The sequence below is a fragment of the Tyto alba genome, unplaced genomic scaffold (assembly GCF_018691265.1).
Source record: "Tyto alba isolate M040663 unplaced genomic scaffold, T.alba_DEE_v4.0 Super-Scaffold_14, whole genome shotgun sequence".
In the NCBI taxonomy this organism is placed as follows: domain Eukaryota; kingdom Metazoa; phylum Chordata; class Aves; order Strigiformes; family Tytonidae; genus Tyto; species Tyto alba.
In genome coordinates, this window is record NW_024881276.1 from 32,965,382 (window position 1) to 32,986,591 (window position 21,210).

General features: G+C 39.5%; 1 protein-coding gene and 1 long non-coding RNA gene across 3 annotated transcripts; one reads left to right on the plus strand and one right to left on the minus strand.

Annotated features, from left to right (window-relative positions):
* Positions 1-168: 168 nt before the first annotated feature.
* On the plus strand, positions 169-15,523 carry MRPL39 (mitochondrial ribosomal protein L39). Of its 2 annotated transcripts, XM_042788686.1 has the most exons (11): positions 169-249; positions 667-873; positions 1,207-1,346; positions 1,831-1,930; positions 3,297-3,364; positions 4,778-4,890; positions 8,533-8,598; positions 9,850-10,003; positions 10,918-10,965; positions 12,210-12,310; positions 13,565-15,523. In XM_042788686.1, exons 1-10 carry the CDS (start codon positions 207-209, stop codon positions 12,294-12,296), a joined length of 1,026 nt encoding a protein of 341 aa, XP_042644620.1. In that variant the 5' UTR covers positions 169-206; the 3' UTR covers positions 12,297-12,310; positions 13,565-15,523. The 2 variants fall into 2 exon arrangements, with proteins under 2 accessions (XP_042644620.1, XP_042644619.1); XM_042788685.1 differs by lacking the exon at positions 13,565-15,523 and having other exon boundaries at positions 12,210-12,339.
* Positions 15,524-15,612: 89 nt separating this feature from the next.
* LOC116965674 lies at positions 15,613-20,940 on the minus strand. The gene is made up of 2 exons (XR_004409541.2): positions 20,231-20,940; positions 15,613-17,339 (listed from the first exon to the last, which is right to left on the minus strand). It is a non-coding gene; the product is annotated as an uncharacterized LOC116965674 (long non-coding RNA).
* Between the last annotated feature and the right edge of the window lie 270 nt (positions 20,941-21,210).

The window sequence follows — 21,210 nt, forward strand, 5'->3', positions numbered from 1 at the left end:
GGCAGGGGGCAATGCGCTACACCCACAGCGTGCTGGAGCTAATGGAGCCCCAGCGGCGCCTCTGAAGGGAGCGCGGAAAGCCGGGGGCAGGGGGGGTCTGTCCCGGGCCCCGGCGCCGCCCGGCGGTAGCGGGCGGGACCGCGGGCGGAACGGCGCTGCCGCCGCCGCTGTTTCCGGCGGAGCCGGGGCCCGGCAGCAGCGGGAACATGGCGGCGCGCTGGGCTGCCCGCTGCCGGCGGGGCGGGCGCCGTGAGTGGCGGCGGGGCGGGCGCGGGGGGCACAGCGGGGTGCGGGGGGTGCGCCGGGCCGGCTCCGGGCTGCGGGCTCGTCCTGCGCGGGTGCTCTGAGGATCCCGGCCCGGGGTGGCCCGGCCGTGCGGGGCGGCTGGGCTGGGCTCGGGTCCCCGGGCTGCGGGGCCGCGGTGGGCGGGAGGCGCTGGGCCGTCTGAGGGAAGGGCCTTTGCGGGCGGGGAACGTCCCTGAGCTTGCGCTGGTGCCGAGTTTTGGGCTGTGACCTCATGCAGGGACCGAGAACGGTCGGGCGGTGAGAGCGGGTGAAGTGCTCGCCTTGAGGCAGGCACAGGGATTAGCAGTGCAGTGCCACGGCATTTTATAAAGAGGCCTTGGAAACGCCTTATTGCTTATTTTAGATCATTCCTTTTACCAGGGTTCATCTCCACACCAGCTGTTTCTCGACTGACGTCAGATGAAGTGGTTCTGATGCGTAATGAACTCTTCACCAAAGAGAAGGAGAGGCAGTTGTCTCTCTATCCACGAATTGAGAAAATCGAAGTAAAATACACTGGGAAACCACACCCTGGCAGTGTGTTTGTCATGAACAAAGCCTTGTCTACTCCGTACAATTGTGCCATGCGTAAGTGAATGGACTCTTAAACTAACATTGTGCCGCTGCTGCTGAGAATTGTGCTGCTGATTGAAGTACTTCTCGTCTCAGTTTGAAATGTTAGTATTATTGACATTTTAATGACCTAGGTAAGAGACGTGCATTCAGAATATTTGTGTTTGGTAAGTTTAAAATACATTTGTACTAAACGACGTCAGCAGAAACTGACCTAATTTTTGGAGGCTCTGTTCCTTCCAAGTCATTTACAGAAATGCAGTTTGTTGTTACAAATGCAGGGGTCTAAACTGCTGACTCCGAGGAATATGGTTAATAACTCTGTGATACTTATTTTACTTTCTTTAGACTTAAGTGAATGGCATTGCAAGAAATCTGTTCTAGCTCTTGTGGATGGTGAAGTCTGGGATATGTACAGACCCCTGACCAAATCATGTGAAATTCAGTTCCTTACTTTCAAAGATGAAGATCCAGAGGAAGTAAACAAGGTAAATCTGTATCTTATCCCACTGTAGGTGACTGTGATTATGACCACTTGATTCTGTATGCCCTTCGCAGTTCTATGTATGTCTGCTTTCTTGAACTTTGTGGTCATGAAAGTTGTGATACTTTTAATAGTTGGTTGACGTATCATGATTATCATTACCTGGACCAGGGTGTGGACTAGGTGATGTACAGGCATCCCTTTCAACCTATATTGTTGTATTATTCTATGATTTCAGATTTAAATATCTCCAGGGAAAGATCTGTTTTGCATTTCAAGTGCCGTTTTGTTTTGTTTTATTAAGTCTATATGGAGAATCATCTCCAATTACAAGTTTAAGTACTAAAGAAAGTAATGCTTGGGTTGACAGCTGGGTTTGTGTGTCACTGTTAAATGTTGTATTCTTTTGGAATAAATAGCTGATGTTCATCTGGTACGGACTGTTAGCTTCTAGGTAATAAATCTGTGTTTTGAAATTCTCTTTATAGGCCTATTGGCGTTCTTGTGCCATGATCATGGCATGTGTGTTAAAGCGGGCATTCAAAGATGAGTACTCAGTGAATCTGATTAAATCTCCAGAACTACCAGGTGATATAAGCGTTTTATATTGATTGTCTTGTCTTTTCCCTGTTTCTTAAGTGAGTGTCTAATAGTGTTACAAAAAAGCTGGAGGCTCCTTTTCCAATGATTGAAGGTACTTAGCATTGATAGGCGTATTACATGCCATTCTTGTAACCTTTAATTTATAGTAATTGCACTGAAAACAATTTTGTTACCGAAGTACAGAAGATTGGTTTGGGTGGCAACTGCTTTTCAGAGCACTTAGGATTCCGTAGGCTGTTAGTAGCTTATGAACATAACCTTTTTATTGTGAAGTTACATGAGGAAGGTGTTTAGAAGATGTGATGTGTTTCTGTGAGATTCGCTCTAGTAACTACATAATGTTGTGAGCATTAGATTTATTAAAAGTTATGATGTGTACTTCGTTGGAAGATTACTGAAGTTAATGTTAGTGCTCATCTGTGATCTGGTCTAAGGTTTACAAAAATGAGAAAATGCATGGGAGGAGGTTATTTAAATAACAAAGCCTCCGTGATTATGCATTTGATATATAAGAGTGTTGATTGAGGGTCATGTGGAGTCCTACAATTGATTCCCTTTTTAGCAATCTCAGCATTTGTCTGGATTGGTAAGTGTAGAGTGGATATTTCAGTTCTACCAGGATTTGAAGTAATCTTGCATATATTGAGCTATATCATTACACTGTATGTGTAGGAATGGTATGAGCTTACTCGGTTCATAAGCTTGTTTTCTAAGATGGCAATAACTGAATAAATATACACAGAGTGTTCTAATGTGTCTCACAGGGGGCCACCCCTATAGCCCCCTCCCCTGCTACCAAAAGACCCCACCACTCACTCAAACCCAGGACAAGCTATCACAGAAATTTGTGTTGCCTTTATAAGAAATTTGTGCCATGCTTGTGTCATGGATAAACATTTTACTTCAGCTCTAATATTGTCTGATTTCTCTATGCAATAAATTCCTCTTTACAGTTTAATAGTGCAAATTTACTTTTATTGTATGATGCACACAAAGGAAAAATGTGAAATGTTTTCAGAGTGTTTTTTTTCTTTTGTTTCAATGTTAAATGCAGTTTTCAGAAGCAGTATATTTTTTTTTTCTCTTTAATGTCATTGTATTATGCTGACATTACATTAAAACTCATTTCAAATTACTTTCTCATTCAATGAGATGAAATGAAAATGATACAGGTTTAATCTGACATTTGACTGTATAATCATAGCTGAAAATTTGTATTTTATGGATTTAGTGAGATCATTCCGGTTTTCTTCTCATTCATTTTGATATATTTATAAGAATATATTATGACAATAAAATACATACTTTGTAACAAACATTAATATTTATTTCTTTGGAATTGTAATTGCAGTGATCTCTGGAGCTTTTTGTTATGATGTAATTTTGGACCACAGACTGAATGACTGGAAACCAACAAACGTAAGCACAGTAACTTCTTGGCTGGACAGTTGTATAGCTTGCATCCTTGTCCAACGGTTCTTTTTTAATGGGAGAGAGGGTGCAGTGAGGGTTTTTTTTTTTGTCAGGTATATCTGCACTGGTATTTTTTTTAGGTCAGCAGTAATCTTTGGAAACTAATCTCTGCATTTACCATGTACTGGATGTTGTTGCAGAGTGCTCTCAGAGCACACAGACTAGGTTCCTTTCAGATGAAATTAATTTAAACCTTGAGCTGTCTTCCACATACCTCCAGGTTTTAGGTCTGTGGGGCTAGAGTAAGTTCTAGTCTGAAATACAATCAAAAACAGTTGATGTGGCTGTTGGGACCTCAGTGCCATCTTTCTTACTATATAGATCTGCTCCTACTCAGCTGCTCTTGCCTGGTTATGTAGCTGCAACCAGAGTCTTGGTGTGAGTAGAGCCCTCTGAAAATAAAAATGTGTGTAATAGCATATTTTCACCTAGTGGTTTACAGCATAATCAGTTTATTGCTGTAAAAGAACTATGAGCACATTCAGCTGAAGCTCTCCTTAATAACTTGCTTATATTTCATGTTCTTCAGTAAATCTAATAATATAAAACCTAAGTCTCATAACCATTTAGTAGCTGGTGTGATCATGATTGTTTTAATTGTCTGGTGGCTATTATTGTTCTCATGCCCAAATATCACCAGATATCGTGTGTATGGCTAATAAAGCAGTATTGGTACAATGCAGAATTTTTCTTCAATATGATATTGTAGTTGAAGTAACCTAGTTTGAAATATTTGCTGTGTGACATTGTAAATGTAATTTCGCCTAATAAGAACTTCTTATTTAGCAATAAATCTGAGTATGCAAAGTTTTGGATTCTGGGTCAAGGTGTTCAATTTCTATTTATTAATTATTCAGCACTTTTTTCCCCCTTTGATTCCATCACAATAGAGGTAATTTATAAGTGGAGGCACGATTCTGGGAAACAAGATACACAGATACAAAAGATACACAGATGAATATTGAACAGTAACAAGACTATATATATGTACACATATATATGGTCATATATATATCATGTGGACATATATACACATATATATGTGTGTGTGTGTATCTATATCTCATGTAGGGAAAACCTGGGAAGTTTAACTCCAATTAATATATATAGTTTCTGATGGAAAGATGTGTATTGATTTGACTGGGCATTGAATCAATCCATTTAAACAGTGATGATCCAGAGCAGTCTGTTGCTGATACCTAATAAGAATTACAGTCCTAGAGCAATATTCTTATATTTATGGTTTATAGTAGATGATCCTTGTTGTTTTGACTCATATTTAGTGTTTCTTATACTTTGTCTTTTCACTACAGCTGTGAAACAGTGATGACAGTTTTGTATGTATCAACTCTTTTTTAGGACAGCTTCCGTTCCCTTACAAGGGATGCCACAAAGCTAATTCAGAAAGACCTGCCATTTGAAACACTGCTTGTTGAAGCAAAAGTAGCACGTGAAATGTTTCAGCATAACAGGTAAGTGCCTTTCTTTTAGAAAGGCAATTAGAAATTCATTTAAATCTCTACTTGGTTTTGTAAATCTAAAATAAGATGTGACAGGTGGCATAAGAATGTACTTCTCCCACTACACTGAATAAGCCTGCCTCTGTTCTATTTGTCACACTACCTTACTTAATTTTTAATGTTCTTTGCTGAGGCCAACACCAGGCACCTTTACGGGATGTAGTTTTGTGACAAATTGAAAGACTGTAGACTTAGTTTAATAGTGAGCTTTAAGATCTTGCTGCTTTTACATTGAAGCTCTGGTGGTTAGACTTGGAGTGCTAGTAACTTTCAGCCTTTTCTGGAAAACTTTCATATTCAAAGAAATGCAGATTTTTTCATATCTTTGTATCTCCAAGTGAAGATTTGATGAAATGCAGTTTTTGAGCTCTGCAGAGGGAAAATGGGCAAAATACTCTGGCCTGTGCTATAAAGGAAGGCTTGTTCAAAACCTGCCAGCCTTCTTCACTGAAAAAATACTTAAGCAATGTTTTGGGAAAAAAATTCTTTGTACCACAGCTCTTCAGCAGTTGGAGAGAGGTGGGGGAAATGTTAAATAATTTATCATTTTGTGAATCAAAAAAAAATTATGATAAAGCTAAAGTTGCAAAAATAATTTGTTTTTTAGCTTAATAATGAATGTGATATTAATGTGACATACATCTCTTCGCTATGTTGATGTCGTGGTTTGAGCTCAGAGGGCAACTGAGCACCACACAGCCGCTCACTCCTCCCTTCCTCCCCAGCCATGAGAAGGGGAAAATAAGACAGACTTGGGATTCAAGATCAGATGGGGAGGGGCAAATCATCCATTATGGTCATGGGCCAAAGCCAGACTTGTTAGGGGAAGAGAAAAAGAACATAGATTTATTATAGACACTAATAACAATACTTAATGGAGTAGGACAGTGAGAAGCATTGCCACACCTTGAGAACACCTTTCCCCCACCCCTCCCTTCTTCCTGGACTCAGCTCTGCTCCTGATATCTCTACCTCCTCCCCCAGCAGCGCAGGGGCAGGGAATGGGGGTGGGGGTGTGTGTGTGTGTGTGTGTGTGAGGTCAGTGCTGCTGCTTCTTCCATCTTTGGTGGGGGGAGCGTCCAGAACTTGTTCCACCTGCTCCATCATGGTCCCCCTCTCACAGGAGACAGTCCTCCACAAACTTTCTCCAATATGAGTCCCTCCCACGGGCCGCAGAATTTCCTTACACTTCTCCGGTGTGGGGCACCAACTTTCTCCAACTGCAATCCCTCCCACGGCTGCAGCCCTTCCTGAGCTGCTCTGGTGTGGGACACCCCCACGTGCTGCAATCCTCCCAATGCTGAATTACAACAGCAGAGGCTACCTTTTACTACAAGGCCCTGGCGTTCTTCAGGCACAGTCATCGTGGTCATCCATGAGTGGCCCCTCACAGGCCATATATCAGCATCTGCTCCACCGTAGATCTTCATGGGTGGCAGGGGGGGCCACCCTGCCGTCTCACCACAGGATACAGGGGGGTCTCTGCTCCGGCACACCTCCCCCCTCCTTTCTTCCTCCGTTCCTCCACTGACCTTGGTGTTCACCCAGCTGCCGCAAGTCCGACTCCTCCTCACCACATCCCTTAAATACATTATTGCAGAGGTGCAGCTGATTGGCTCAGTTTTGGTGCAGAAGCAGGTCTGATTTGGAGCTGGGGGAGCTTTGAGAAACTTCTCACAGGGGGCCACCGCCATAGTCCCCTCCCCTGCTACCAAAAAAAAACCCAAAACCACCACTTACTCAAACCCAGGACAGTTGGCTGGCAAGCATTGACATCAGCTGACTTTTGATAATAACGTTAGACATTGGTGTGTGTGAAGAAGGAGCAGAAAACACTCCTGTCTTGCAGATGATTGGTTGTTGAGGACCATAGATTGCAGAAAATAAGTTTTGGTGATTGTAGTCTTACATGTGACTTGAAAAACTCTTATTTTTATTTCAAGTAGTAGAGTCATTTTATCTTTGAATAAAATTCTGCTGAGAGACCATGGCCCTCCTATAACATATGCATAGAATAGAATACGCTAGGATAGACTATTTCAGTAGGAAGGGACCAAAACCGATCATCTAGTCCAACTTCCTGAGCAATTCAGGGCTGACCAAGAGTTAAAGCATGTTGTTATTAAGGGCATTGTCCAAATGCCTCTTAAAAACTGAAAGGCTTGGGACATTGACCACCTCTTCAGGGAGTATGTTCCAATGTTTGACCACTCTCACAGTAAAGAAATGCTTCCTAATGTCCAGTCTGAACCTCCCCTGGTGCAGCTTTGAACCATTCCCACATGTCCTGTCACTGGATACCAGGGAGCTCAGCACCCCCCTCTCCCCTTCCCCTCCTCAGGGAGCTGTAGAGATCAATGAGGTCACCTCTCAGCCTCCTTTTCTCCAAACTAGTCAAACCCAAAGTCCTCAGCTGTTCCTCACGGGACATGCTTTCCAAGCCTTTCACCAGCTTTGTTGCCCTCCTCTGGATGCATTCAAGGACCTTCACATCTTCTTAAATTGTGGGGCCCAGAACTGCACGCAGTACTCCAGGTGAGGCCACACCAACGCTGCATACAGCAGGATGATCACCTCTCCTGACCGGCTGATTTTGCTGTGTTTGAGGCCCCGCAGGGTGCAGTTTGCCCCCTGGGCTGCCAGGGCTCACTGCTGGCTCATACCGAGCCTGCTGTCAGCCAGCACCCCCAGACCCCTTTCTGCAGGGCTGCTCTCCAGCCACTCCTCTCCCAGTTCATGCTTGTGCCCAGCATTACTGCCTCCCAGGTGCAGTATCCAGCATTTAAACTTGTTAAATTTCACACCATTGATTATTGCCCAATGCTCCGATCCATCTAGATCCCTCTGCAAGACCTCTTGTCCCTCAAGAGAGACAACAGCACCTCCCAGTTTGGTATCAACAAACTTACTAATGGTGCATTCAACTCTTACATGTTGATAAATATATTGAACAGAATATATTCTGTTCATATCGTTGATAAATATATTGAACAGAACTGGCCCTAGAATTTATCCCTGAGGAGCAGCATTGGTGACTGGCCGCCAGTCAGATGTATCCCCATTCACCACAACCCTCTAAGCCCTGCCCTTCAGCCAGTTCTTCACCCAGCACACTGTGAACTTGCTCATCCCACAGTTGGACAACTTGTCCAGCAGGATGCTGTGAGGGACAGCATCAAAAGGCTTACTAAAATCCAGAAAAACTACATTCACCACCTTCCTTTCATCCACTAGATGGGTGACCTTACCATAGAAGGATATGAAATTAGTTAAAAAGGACTTTCCCTTTGTGAACCTGTGTTGACAGCGCCTGATGATTGCATTATTTTTTAAATGCCTTTCAGTAGTACTCACTATAATCTCCATAATTTTTCTGGGAACTGAGGTTAGACTAACAGGTCTGTATGACAAGCTTTATGACACATGTCAATACACGTTGTCATATAAAATTAAGAATTTGAACCTGTTTCAAAGCTCACATAAATAGGAGCATGATTTTTAAGAATGCTCCTTAAATTGATCTCTTAAGTATTCTTATAAGAACTGGGTGTTAAAGGTGAAGTTTTTTTTAATGTTTTTTTTTGTCTTGTTCAGATATAAAATGGAGATGATAGAACAAAAAGCTTCTAAGAATATGGAAGGAATTGTAACATTACATAGGTGAGCAAAACTGAACTCTTATTCTGTAATGATTTACTAAAAGATTTGTTTATACTGCAAGTAGTCTCTGCAAATGTGAAGAGTAACTTGTGATGGTTTTCAATTTAGAAATCACTTGTATTCATTATTGTCTGTAGTCTGTCTTAAGTTATTGTTTGGGTGATGTTTTTTGTTTGTTTTGGGGGTTTTTGTTTTGTTTTTTTTTTTTTCCCCACACAACTATTGTTTTGTGATACTTAACACTTGGTGGATCTCACTACATTTCTATTTCTTGGTAAGAGTGGTAAGCGCCAGAGAAATCTTACTGCTTTAAATGCTTTTACATAAAATCTAAATAAATCTCCAGAGTTTGATAGGTTAAATAAAATACGAACTAAATACTTCTCTGAGAACAGGAGTTAGCATTGTACAGTGGATTTTTCTTCTAAAGTTGTCTAGATCTTACTAACTGGCAAACTACTGCCTTGTAGTGGTGGAGATGAGAATGGAGTTGGCTCCTGGGATACAGTATGAGATGTAAAAGTTCTTAGGCTGCAGACAGGAAGCTTGTGTTGTATCTCAGGCATATAAAAGAATTTGTGACAAGTTTAGACTAGTGTAGGATATTCATTTTTCTATATGTTTAAATTTTTCTGCATTTGATTTTGGAGACTATGTCTCTCTAAAGGAACAGATGACTTTGCAGTGATGGTTGTTGAAATGTTAGAAGGATGCTGTGTCTGTTTTCTCCCGCTCCCCACTCTCTAGTTTGCTCAGTAAGAGGTAAAACGGGCTTACCTATTGATTTCTGGAAGACATATATTCTGAATATTCTTTTGCTGTACATCTTTTTATTTCTCACTTTTCTTAATTGATTTACAATTTTCCAAGACCTGAAAGGGAAATACCTGTGCAGGTTGTAAACACTGTACTGTGGAAGATACATGATCTTGGAGACAAATCTTTTTCTGATGAATGACATTTATCCCACTTTTAAAGCATTCAAAGATTTGTTAAACCTAGGATCTTATGTAAAGACTTGAGGTGTAAATTTCATAAGTACATTTTAGGAAATTGTGTGACCTGTACTGCTGCTTCAGGAAACCTAGAAGTGCTGAACTGGGGATTTGTTTAGATTTGGTTTGGGATTTGTATGGATTTTCTTTCATCTGTTCTGTAGATAGGGATTTACTAATCAGAAATAAAAACAAATAGTCTTGTACTTCTCTCTGAATATATTTGACGTAGGGTTTTTTCTTTTGCTCCCATCAGGTTTGGTGACTTTGTAGATGTTAGTGAAGGCCCTCATATTCCAAGGACAGGTTTCTGTTTCCAGTATGAGATAACAGCAGCCCATAATCTTCAGACTAACCAATCTGAATTGATAAGGAGGTTCCAGGGTGTGTCCCTGCCAGTCCATTTGAAGGTAAATAATCCATTTTGTACATGTTTTCCTTCTTTAAGTTAGGGCATTTGCTTTACTTTCCGATCTTTTATGTGCTGTGCTGGTAGCCGAATGTAATTTGGAGGTGAGAACAGTAGCAGAAGGGGAAGACCCATGATGATGACGACTGTGTTGGATATTTGGGGTTTGTTTTCCTGAAACTATTGTGGATGTGAAATCAGAACCAGAAAAGTTTGCATCAGAGGGCCCTTGATGTTTTTTTCCAGTAATGAAAGTGTTGTTTCAGTTGTTCAGTTTCTTCATGGATATTTCATTCACTTTGCCTTAGCTGTGCATGCTAATCTTATGAAGTAGAGGCTGCTGGCAGTGTTTATTCAGATTCGGGAAAGAGCAGAGCTTTGAATTTATACTCATGATAAAGGATGCCGTTTCAAAGTCTTTCAAGACACCAAAGGAGAATTTAGCAACAGTAACAAAAAAGTCCTAGCTCTAATCTGTCTTAAACAAAGGCTTTGCGGAACTATAGGTGGAAGCAGGAGTCTTTCTTCCCATTCCTGTTGACGTAACATGATTTTGACCTGTGGTCTAGCACATGTGCTGTTGTTTCAGTTGGGGAAGTTTTCAAGGGACAAGTGGGCACTGGGTTCCTCGCCTCATCTCTGTGTTCCCTTCCTCATCATAAGATTTTAATTCCTGTTTTTTGCCCATTACCCCCTCAATGATTCCACAGAATGAACGGATGTGATCAGCAGATATTTATTTGAGTCTCCCAAAGTAGTATGGGCAAATTGGACATTGAAATTATAAAACTGTAACATCTGAATTTAGGGATTGTTAAGGTTTGGTGCCAACATTTCTCTACATTTGTCAGAATCTGTTCTATGATAATTTCTTTTTTTACCTCTGCTAACATAATTTAATGACATTTAATACAGGCTCACCACACTGTGTGGCACAAACTGCTGGAAAGATCAAAGAGGCTGGTAAGTCTCACCAGTGATGAAGTACAGCTTACCAAATATATGTGCTGTGATAGAGTAGAATTTGAATAATTAGAGATGGGTAATATATTCAAGAACGCATCTTTAGGAATGGAAATCTTCACAGGTGAAGAAAAAAATTTGATGGAAATGAAATCTAACTGCTGTGTAGTAGAGCATGTGCTAGTACTGTTTCTGAAGTCTGCTTATTAAAATGCATTGTACCATTTAAAAAAATACACACTTTCAGTTAATATAATTTGGACTATTAAAAATAAAACTGGAGCAAATTATATCAGACTTCCCATCTATGGCTCTGAAGCTGTCTGCTTCTGAGAATTCCACATGCTTTTTGTAACAATCTCTCTAAACTGTCATTAATTATCACTTTCAACTATATTAGTATTTTTCAAATTAATCTGTAGAATTAATATTGGTGTCATGTGTGTAAAATTTAAGATTTTTTTTCTTGTTTTAATCATGAACACGAAATAAGAAAACTAAGAATTGGAATAATGTATTTACATTTACCTAGATTTTAGGTAATAACAAGTTTTCTGCCACAGGTTTGAGAGAACACATGCAAACATGTTTCTATAAGTAAATGCAGTGATAAAATGTAATACCACTGTGTGAACCTAGGTGGAAGTTACTGGAAGTAAAAGGGAATGCTATTTCAGTAAACTGCATAAATTCACTAGTTTGAGTATTTTTTTACCTGCTTAAAACCTACATGGAAAATAAGAGTTTCTTGCAAACATTTTTCTGTTAAGCGTTTCAAAGTTGAAATGTGCTTATCCAAGAGCAGCTTTACAGTGTCTGAGTAAATGCAAAAGATAAGTTTTTAAGATAAATGGAACTATAAAATATCATAACCCACATATAACCAGAGACTCAGTATCAAGGCGTGCTTAATCATAGGAAATCTTCATAAGAATTAAACGGCAGATGTTTTGAAGACTTCAGATCAAATATTTTACTTATTTGTGTGGCAAGAGAGAGAAGAAAAATGCCATATGTCTACTGAAATTTGTTAGCCAAGGATGTGCTCAGAGACTAGCCCATAATATTTTTCTATGAAATTAGTTTGAAGATGCTTGTCATAGAGGTTGTTTAATTTTGGAGACAATAATTGTCTTTGTAGGCTGTCCTTTCTTGTTGCATTGACAGTATGAGGGGAGGATTTCCAGAATCAAAGAGAATGAAAAAATTTTTAAAAATATAACAAAATTGATATGTTTCTGCAGGTCACAGCTGAAAAATATTTAGAAGCAGCAGCAGAATGTCATGAAGCAAAAGATGGAACTGAAGAAGGAAAAACTGTATCAAGTTAAATTAACCTCTAAATGTACATAATAAAATGTGCTTTTTTACTTACTTGTGCTGCATATAAAAATGTCTTTGGTAATTAATTTGAATTCTGTGAACCTAAATCACAGATAGATATAAAGCCATTATCAGCCATTTCAGTTCACTTTAAAGATTTCACTTAAAAAAAAAAAAATGAGGAGGAGGGAAGGAAATGTTTTCTTTGAGATAACTCATCTTGCAAGTTACTCTTGTCCTTATCTTGACAGCAGTTGCATGTGTCCCTGTGTTGTTCTCTGTGATCAGTGCAGTGTGGTCTACAGACTCTAGTTGAAGTGGCAGCTGGAGAGGCCTTCTCCTTTATCTTGATATAATTTCAAGACCCTTTGTTTGGTCTTCCATGTAGAAAGTATTTATTTCTAATTTCTGACCTGATACGTTTGTTTCTTGCTGGAACTTCCTGATGAAATTCCACTGAGTTTTTTGCCTACTGCAATAGAAATTCGAAACAAATACTATCTTTTTTAAAAAAAAGGCAAAAAAGAAAGACAAAACACACCCTTTCAGAAGCCCTTAAAGTGTTACAAAATATTATTTTGATTTCCTGTCAGAATTGAAGTTAGATGCTCTATTGTGTTTCTGGTTCAAAATACTCCATTCAGTAGACAACTGTGTAATTGCCATTGCTTTACTAATACAAAAATAGCAGAACGTAAAAGCTGAGAAGTTCTTTGAGTTTAATATTTTCTGCTGTACAAGTGCAGTTAAAGATAATTTTCCAGAATAATACCAGGAATGTAGTCTATTACTTCCATCCCCAGTGTAGTCAGATTTATTGTGCATTTTCATTCTTTGATATTTAAATATGATGACTTCAATTAAATTTCACATGGGGTTTTTGTTAGATGATGTTTTCTGATGTTCTGTATTTTCATCCCTAGCTCATTAGAGCTGTTCTCATTATACCAGAAGAGATTTTTACTAGTATTTGAAGTGCAAATATTTTATCTGAAATTTTTCCCAATTACTGTTTTTACCATTAACTACATCACTTGCTTTCTAATCAATTGCTACTAAGAGCAGGGTAGCAGTTCAGTGAAATACATTTAGGTAAGGAAATCTTACCTAGCTTAATCAAATTAAACGATAAGTAAATGCTGAATGTGTCAGAGCACAGAAGAAATGCAAGCGGTAAAAGTAGCTATTGGAGCAATTGCAGAAATCTGCCTAAAGTATGTGTTAAATTGTTTGCTCCTATGTATTTCTGTGATCAGTGCAATCTTTCACTATTCAGATTTACTGGCACACAGTGAAGTTTGAAGTCTGTCAATGTACTAACAGCCTGCTGGCCTCTGGTTTAGTTTGCTGTTAAATCTGACACATCTTTAAAGTATAGCCTGTGCCTTCTCAGGGTACTTGAAAAACTAATTATTTTTCCTCTTGAATGATGTTGCAGAGGACTTTTTATCATGGTATCAGATGCTTACTGTTTTAAATAAGATTCTTAATTCAAGGTTTACATTAAGAGTACACACACACATTCTGTATGTTTTCTTAAGACTATCAGTGATCTTTGCATTGAACTTCAAATATTTGTGTTTCTTTTAAACCTAACCTTCCAGAGTATACTTTGTCTTTGAACCTGCAGCTCTGGTGCTACTGAAAAAGCAGGCATTGGTTCCTGTCTTGAGGAACATAAAATTTGCCGAGTTTTTTGTTTGTTTTATTTTTTTGGAGGTACCTGCCATCTCTGATTAACCCAAGACCATACTGAAATTATGCCAGTGGGGTCTGATCTAGGTGGTCTGTTTTGAATCTGAAGCCAGTCATATCACCAACCCACACATTCTCCTGATGTCTGCTTTGTATTTTGGGAATCCAGTTGAGAATTCCTCCTGGATTCCACCACCTGCAGAGGAAGGTGAGAATGCTGCTTCCCCTTAGGAATTTTTTTGGCTTAAGCTGGAATTTCATGTTTCAGAGCTTTTTTTTTTTTTTTTTTTTTGAGGGGAAGGGAACTTGGCTTTTGTAGTGTAAGGAACGGTTTGAGAGGCGTATAGCTGGGCTGAAAAGTCTGGAGAGGGAATTCCCCTTTCCTGACCTTCACTGGGACTGTGGCAGGCAGGTGTGGGACAAGCAAGGGGGGTGAGTTTGCTCCGGGGCCTGGGGAACCCCCAGAACTGCCACCAGTAGGTGGGAGCAGAGGCCGGGGGAGGAGAGGTGATGCCTTACCGGCGGGAGAGGAGCAAGAGAGATGCCCCACGGGGGCACGGGTGAATCCCCATGCAAGTGCAGAACTATGTTACCAGAAATGCTGTTGAGGGCTGCCAGCTGAAGTTTAGGTGAGATTAAAATTCCCCACTTCCCCGGAGGTCTTTGCATAAAAAGGTGGAAGCTGAAACTTCTGCAGAACTTGGTGCTAGCTCACATCACGGTTTACGTGGGCTCCAGGAGGCAGGTCTTCCTTTGGGAGAGATGGAGCTGGAGGATGTCTGTGAAAAGTGCCAGGATTCTTGCAGAGGACAGTAGCAGTTAAAGGAGAACTGGGTTATAGAAGGTAGTGTCCACTTCTTTCTTACCACCAATATGGTGGTGACAGCACTTTTCGAAGTAGGAAATGTGGATTTCATTCCCTGTTCTCCCAGGGAGGGATTCAGAGCCGCACTTGCCGGGGGGAAACATCTGTGGGGTTTTTGGCAGGGATGGATTATAAGGTACTTCAAGTATGTATGAAGTGATACCACTGCTAGAAAACAGTCCTGAACATTTCTTGGATGAACATGACAACAGATGGAAACAGTGCTCATGGCAGCCACAGAGCAACAAGGAGATCTGGTCCCTGAGCTCAGGGCCATTTCTGTATTTCACCGTTAATTGTTACTGTATGAAATGCTGATACTGTCTAGCAAGAGAAATGTTACAGCAGCTAGGCTGGGGTAATGCTTCCTTTCTCTTTTTGGCTTAAGGATTTCTGAAATTTAGCTGAACTGCAGGGTGATACCAGCCTGGCTGGCTATTTGGGGCTGTGCTCTGACATACACCTAGCACTATAGCTGTATACCAGACTTAAAGCTATGGGGTAATATAAAATATCAAAATGAGTTTGGGTAGGGCAAAGCTCTGGCTGGGTGTGGATTTTAGATTTGTGTGCACTGTCCTGCCTACCATGGGGCCTGGCCCAATGTTCTTTATTGGAAGTAGCCAAAAGAGACCACTGTAGGTCAGTTCAAAAAGAGACAAGAAAGCAGATAGCATTCAGTATAGAGAAATAACTACAGATCCCAGAAACTACAGGGAATAGGGGAGGGCAGATGGACAAAAGAGGCTGAAAAATAAACCAAGTCCCCTACTTCGCTATTTCTCCTCTTTATTAAATTTCTTTTCAGGTGTGAAGAGGCAGTATTTACTGTATCCATTCAGTAAAAGAAATGCAGAGTCAGCTAAAGGTAAGGAAGAATCTAGGAAGTCACCATACTGCAAAATAGAGATGATGGAGAAAGGGGAGGGACAGGGTGGTTTAGGTCAACATACATAATCAGAAAACAACACTGGTGAGATTCTGATAAGGAATAAATAAGGAAGAAATTTTTTTTTTATGATGAAGTTGGTAAGACACTGGAACAGGTTGTTCAGAGAAATTGAAAATACCCCAACCCTGGAAATGTTCAAGGCCATGTTGGACAGGGCATTGAGCAACCTGATTCAGTAGAAGGTGTCCCTGCCCATGGCAGGGGGGTTGGAACGAGATGATCTTTAAGGTCCCTTCCAACTCAAACCATTCTGTGATGATGGGGAAAAGGCAGGAACTGAAGCCTTCTTCCTTGTTGCACATCTCAGTAGTAGCTCCATGGCTTCTCACCTTCAAGTTCTTCCTTCTACCTCTTGTTTGAAAGACAGTTGGAACTTTTCCAAATTGCTGAATTTTTGCTCTGAGCTTAGGACCCTTGAGCCTTCCCTTTTATTTATTGGTTTTATCCAAAAAGGAAACTCTGTACTAAGGTTAAAGCTACATGGTGGCTGTAGGAAGGTTGAGCTGAGTCAGTTTCAGCTTTGTATACACACTATTTGACCAACTGAGATATTTTTTCCCAAAGTAATACTCTGTAATTCATGTTATGGATTTTGGAGATAGAAAGGCAATTATGATGTAGTCTGACTTCCTTCATAACAGAAGGAATTAAATGTCAAGAGAGAGTTATTTTTTCTCTTACCAAGGAAGTGAAACCCTTCCCTGGGAAACTGAACACATGCAAGTGATGAAAATGCTCAATCATCAGACATCAAGTCCTTTTATGACAGCAGCCAGAATAAGCTCTCCTTTATATTTTAACCTCTGTCAAGAAGAAATCTCTTACTGCTGTTTGGTAACTTATTTAATGCTATACCACTCAGCTTACCACAATACTTTGTTATATTTGAAGCCAGTAAACTTGCTAGTGCAGCTGCATTAATTTTAGTAGTTTTTCAAGGAATCCAGACACAGGAACTCAATATTGTAGAGGTGTTAGATGTGAAGAATTGGCAGTGGATATTTCTTGAAGAACACCAACCATCTGAAAATGGTAATGCTATCATGCTGTGGTCTTTCACAAGATTTAACCCCAGTCATGGACAGCATTAACATTTTTTCAGAGTAAAAATAAAACCTATTTTTAAATTATCTGCTAATATAATATCTGCAACCTAATACACCTGCTTTTCTGGAGAATCAGCTATGCAGAAAAAATACACACAAATGGTTTAATGGCTATAGATTTGCTATCTATTTCTTAAGTTTGCAGTTACTCAACTTACATTTTAAAGAGACAAACTGTAAAGGAACGTACATTTGATTTTTAAAGCATGACTGTGAATCAGAATGGTGGGTGGCAAGACCAATTTTCTTCCTTAGTATACCTTCTATTGGCATGTGTCTACACAGGATAGAAACAGGAAGTCCAGGTGGGGAGTGGAAAGGTGAGGTGATGTAAGGAAGTCACACCTGGTCACTGTTTCAGTACTGTGACATTCACAAGCGCTGAGGACGGTCTTGTACTCCAGGTACACTGCTCTGATGTTAACGAAAGCCTCTGAAGAGGAGAAAAAAATCTGTTACTGGTTGCAAGCTTGGGGTGCTGTGCAGTAAATGAGATTTCTTTGAACGCAACAAGGAACCAAGGGAAATATCATGTAACGTATTCCTGTTGTGATCATAATTGACATAATAAATGTAATTAATTAATGCTTCACTTTACATCCTACAGAGGAATTTAAGTTGTGGAGACAAGCTCAGCAGCATCTCCAGATTTCTGCGTTTCACAGAAATCTTAGCTTTAAAATCATCTTTCTGTGTTGGCCGTGCAGCTAGGGGCTCTGTGCGTACTGCAGCCATGTCCGCGTGGAGACGAGCAGCAGCGGCCTGTGAGCCTGGGGCTCCCCTGCTCCCGGGGGCTTGGGGACCACCTTGGCGTCAGTAAGAGAACTGATACTGCCAAATCTTGCCTCAAATGGAGAGGGAAATCAAAATGTGCTTTGTTTTTTCACCCTAGTTCCAAGAAATGAGAGTTTCTGTGAACTCTCCTCCTCTCTTTTGCCACAGTTTCCTCCCCACTTTCAAAACTATTTTGTCCTGCAGAATGAATAGCAATAAGCTTTTCTTCAACAAAATGTGCCTTCACCCCATTGAGATTCCCCTCTTAGAGCTCTAGCTCTGACTTTGGGAAGGGATGAAGCTGGCTTTTGCTTTTTGGTGGTTGTGGCCCCTGGCTGTACGCATCTCCAGAGGAGCCACTGAACTTACAGCCTGATTTGGAAAACATTTACACCCTGCAGCAGTTCCGTCTGAGTGGAAAAATCACTTTCAGTGAGACTGTTCAGATGTGAGACTGTTTTATATGTGAGACCATTGATACATAAGTGTCTGCGGTCTCGGTGTGCTCTGTAATCATACCTCATACTGGGGATTCACAGTCAAAACACTGTGAACAGAAAAGGATATACATACTGATAGAGCACAAATGTTAACCTTGTTTTTTAATTAATTGTGAGTACTTTGAGTGGTTTTGTTCCCCCTTCTGCTCCCCCATCAAATTAATATTTCATAATTAAACTATTCATTAAGCATATTTAATTAAATCATAAGATAGAGAGTTTTAAAGTCTGGCTTTGTCACTCAGTTTTTGTGACTGAGTATTCAGTATCTATTTTGACCTTCCATAAAATAAATATTACAATACATTCCTATTTCTCTGGAACTTTCTGAGACTTATTCTAAAAGTTTGGAATGCAGTGGTAATCCTAAAGTAAAATAAATATATTTAAATTTTCTCCTAATGACCCATTGACCTATTTCTCTTAATGAACTGACAATAAAATCTCAGAGAAACATTTTCTGTCGGTTTTTCTCTTGCATATAATAAAATTCTATAGAAATGAATAGAATGCACAGTTATACATGCCAAAAGTTTAATTTATATTTTTTCTTTCCTAAATAAAATGAATAAATTAAATACTTGCATAGGAAGTAAAGCCAGAAGAGCTGAAAAGCAATAAACCAAAATAAAAAACAGGTTGTTGCACTCAAAATGTTACATGTTCTACATCCTAGTAAGGACATAACTGATACACAAAGCTGCTTTTTTCCCTGCTTTTTCCAGTGACTCGAAACATAGCAAGCATTCTAGGAAGTGTGCCTGTATGCAGAATAACTAGTCTTTTTACATGTAGAATGGAGGTTTTTCCAGCATAGCACTGACTGAGTCAAGACTTCTGTTCTCCTCCCACAGCAGCAGTTTGTTCCATGTGAATTCTGGTAAGAGGCATGATACAGTGTTAATGCTAATATGTAGGAGTCAGCCAGAGGTAAAAACCCCTATCACGATTAGCATTAACAACATACAGCCTACAGAAGAACTCCAGAGACTGGAGTATGAGACATAAAGAACTGAAACCACTGGGTTTTCCCCTCGATTTACCTAAAAAAAAAAAAAAAAAAAGAAAAGAAAGAAAAAAAAAAGACAGAAATGCATATAAAAAAATTATGTTAGAGAAAGGACAGACACCAGAGGAAAAACAACTGTAGTTAGTTAAATACACAAGAACCATATGCCATACATTTAAAACCAGTCAAACCTACAGTTGCTTTAGTTGCTTTTGTAAGAGAAATAGAGTACATTCACTATTCTTGATCTCTGAAGAACTTCCATCATTCTGCTTATTGCATTTTTTTTGTGCTGCTTTACTTGGGTTGAGCAGAAGGAATACATATTGTAGCATGATGTTGCCTAATTTTGTATCCCTTTAGGTATCTGTTAATGAAGACTTGCAATATCAGTCAAGTTCCTCAAAATGTTAAGAACCCAAGATAAACAAAATAAAAAATGGCTTGGGTTTGTTTTCATTTAAATAAGACAAAATGCCTATCAGGAGAGCTGACTGCTTAACAGGATGTAAGAAACAGAGTTAAGAAATAATTGTAGTTTCATCAGTATGCGATGTTTGTGATTAAGCAACAAGTATTCCTTTGCATTCCGAAATAAATGAGCTCTGACCAGAGAGAAAACCTGTTGGACAGATTTAGTTGCTGGTCTAGGATCCATATACTGGACTCCTACACTGTCATTCCAGTAGGCTAGAATGAGATTTATGATTATAACTGTCTGTGTTGAACAGTACATTGTTTGTTAATCTCTTAATATTAACCAGTCACTGATTCTTTCACCATAAAATTAGTAAGTGCTGAATTTTTTTGACCAGTCAAACATATTTTTTTTTTTTTACTTCTTTCAGCCTGTTATGAGCTCTCTCCTGAAAACTAACAAGGAAAACATAGTTTTAGAAATCAGTAATTCTATAAAATATTTCAAAAATCTGCAAAGAAATTGCATAATGAAGTAGAAATGCAGTCAGTAGAAGAAAGGTTAGAGAATCCTCATTATATATCCAATTATCTGAAATTTTTTTACAATATTCAGTTACTTACATCAGCAATAAGGATGGAATAGTTGAGACAGTCATTCCAAGGAGGTGTAAAAAGGCCTAAGTAATGCCCTGTTAGTTCTCTGTTAAGTATGTCTTGATTTAAATACGTTTTCCTTTCTCCATCCTTCTAAAATAGAATATTGGCTCCTGGGCAGAGTTCTGAAATGGTTGAATCTTGTTTGTTTTCTGTTTGGTCTCCCAGTAACCACTTTCAAAAAAACATACTGTTGTTTAAGAAAAAAGTAACAAGAAAAACAATATGGGAAAGGAGACATTATATATAAGACATGATTTTGGAGATCTTTTTTGTATGTAAATTTAAAGAAACTTATGTACTTTTATAGCTTCCTTACTCTTACTAACATATGTTTTAAGAGGAAGTTAAAATGTCATAGTAAGACTGTGATCTAATTTAGAGATTTTAGGGAAATTACCTTTCACTTTGTGCCACTCTAAATGAAACCAGCCAAGTACACGGTTGTGATATGTAAGTGGCAAACAAAAATTCCAAGATGAATATAAGGTTTTGGTAGGCAGAAAAAACTGGTTTAGAAATTTCCAAACCTCAAATTTAAAATGATGATTCAGAGCTCTGTTGAGTGTTCAGGCTAAACTCCTACTGAAGCCAGACACTGAGACCTCTGGTGTAACATTTGCATTTGTGGGCAATGAAGTGAACAGTTTCTAAACTTATACATCAATACTCCTAAATGTTGTCTGTGCATATGTGGTATGTATGTGGAGGGTGAGGGGTGCAGGCTAGGGGAGGGGGACGAGAGATGCAAGTTAAGGTATTAATTTTCTTTTTTTTAGGAAGAAAGCAAACAATTATGTCAATAAAAAGCTAGTGTCTTATCTGAATTTATTGTGGATTGAGCCTGCTTTGAGCAAGGATTTGGATTTGATGCCCTTCAGAGATCCTTTCCAACCTAAATTGTTCTTCAATTCAATTACTGTGTTTTTAATGTTTCTAAGTCCCTA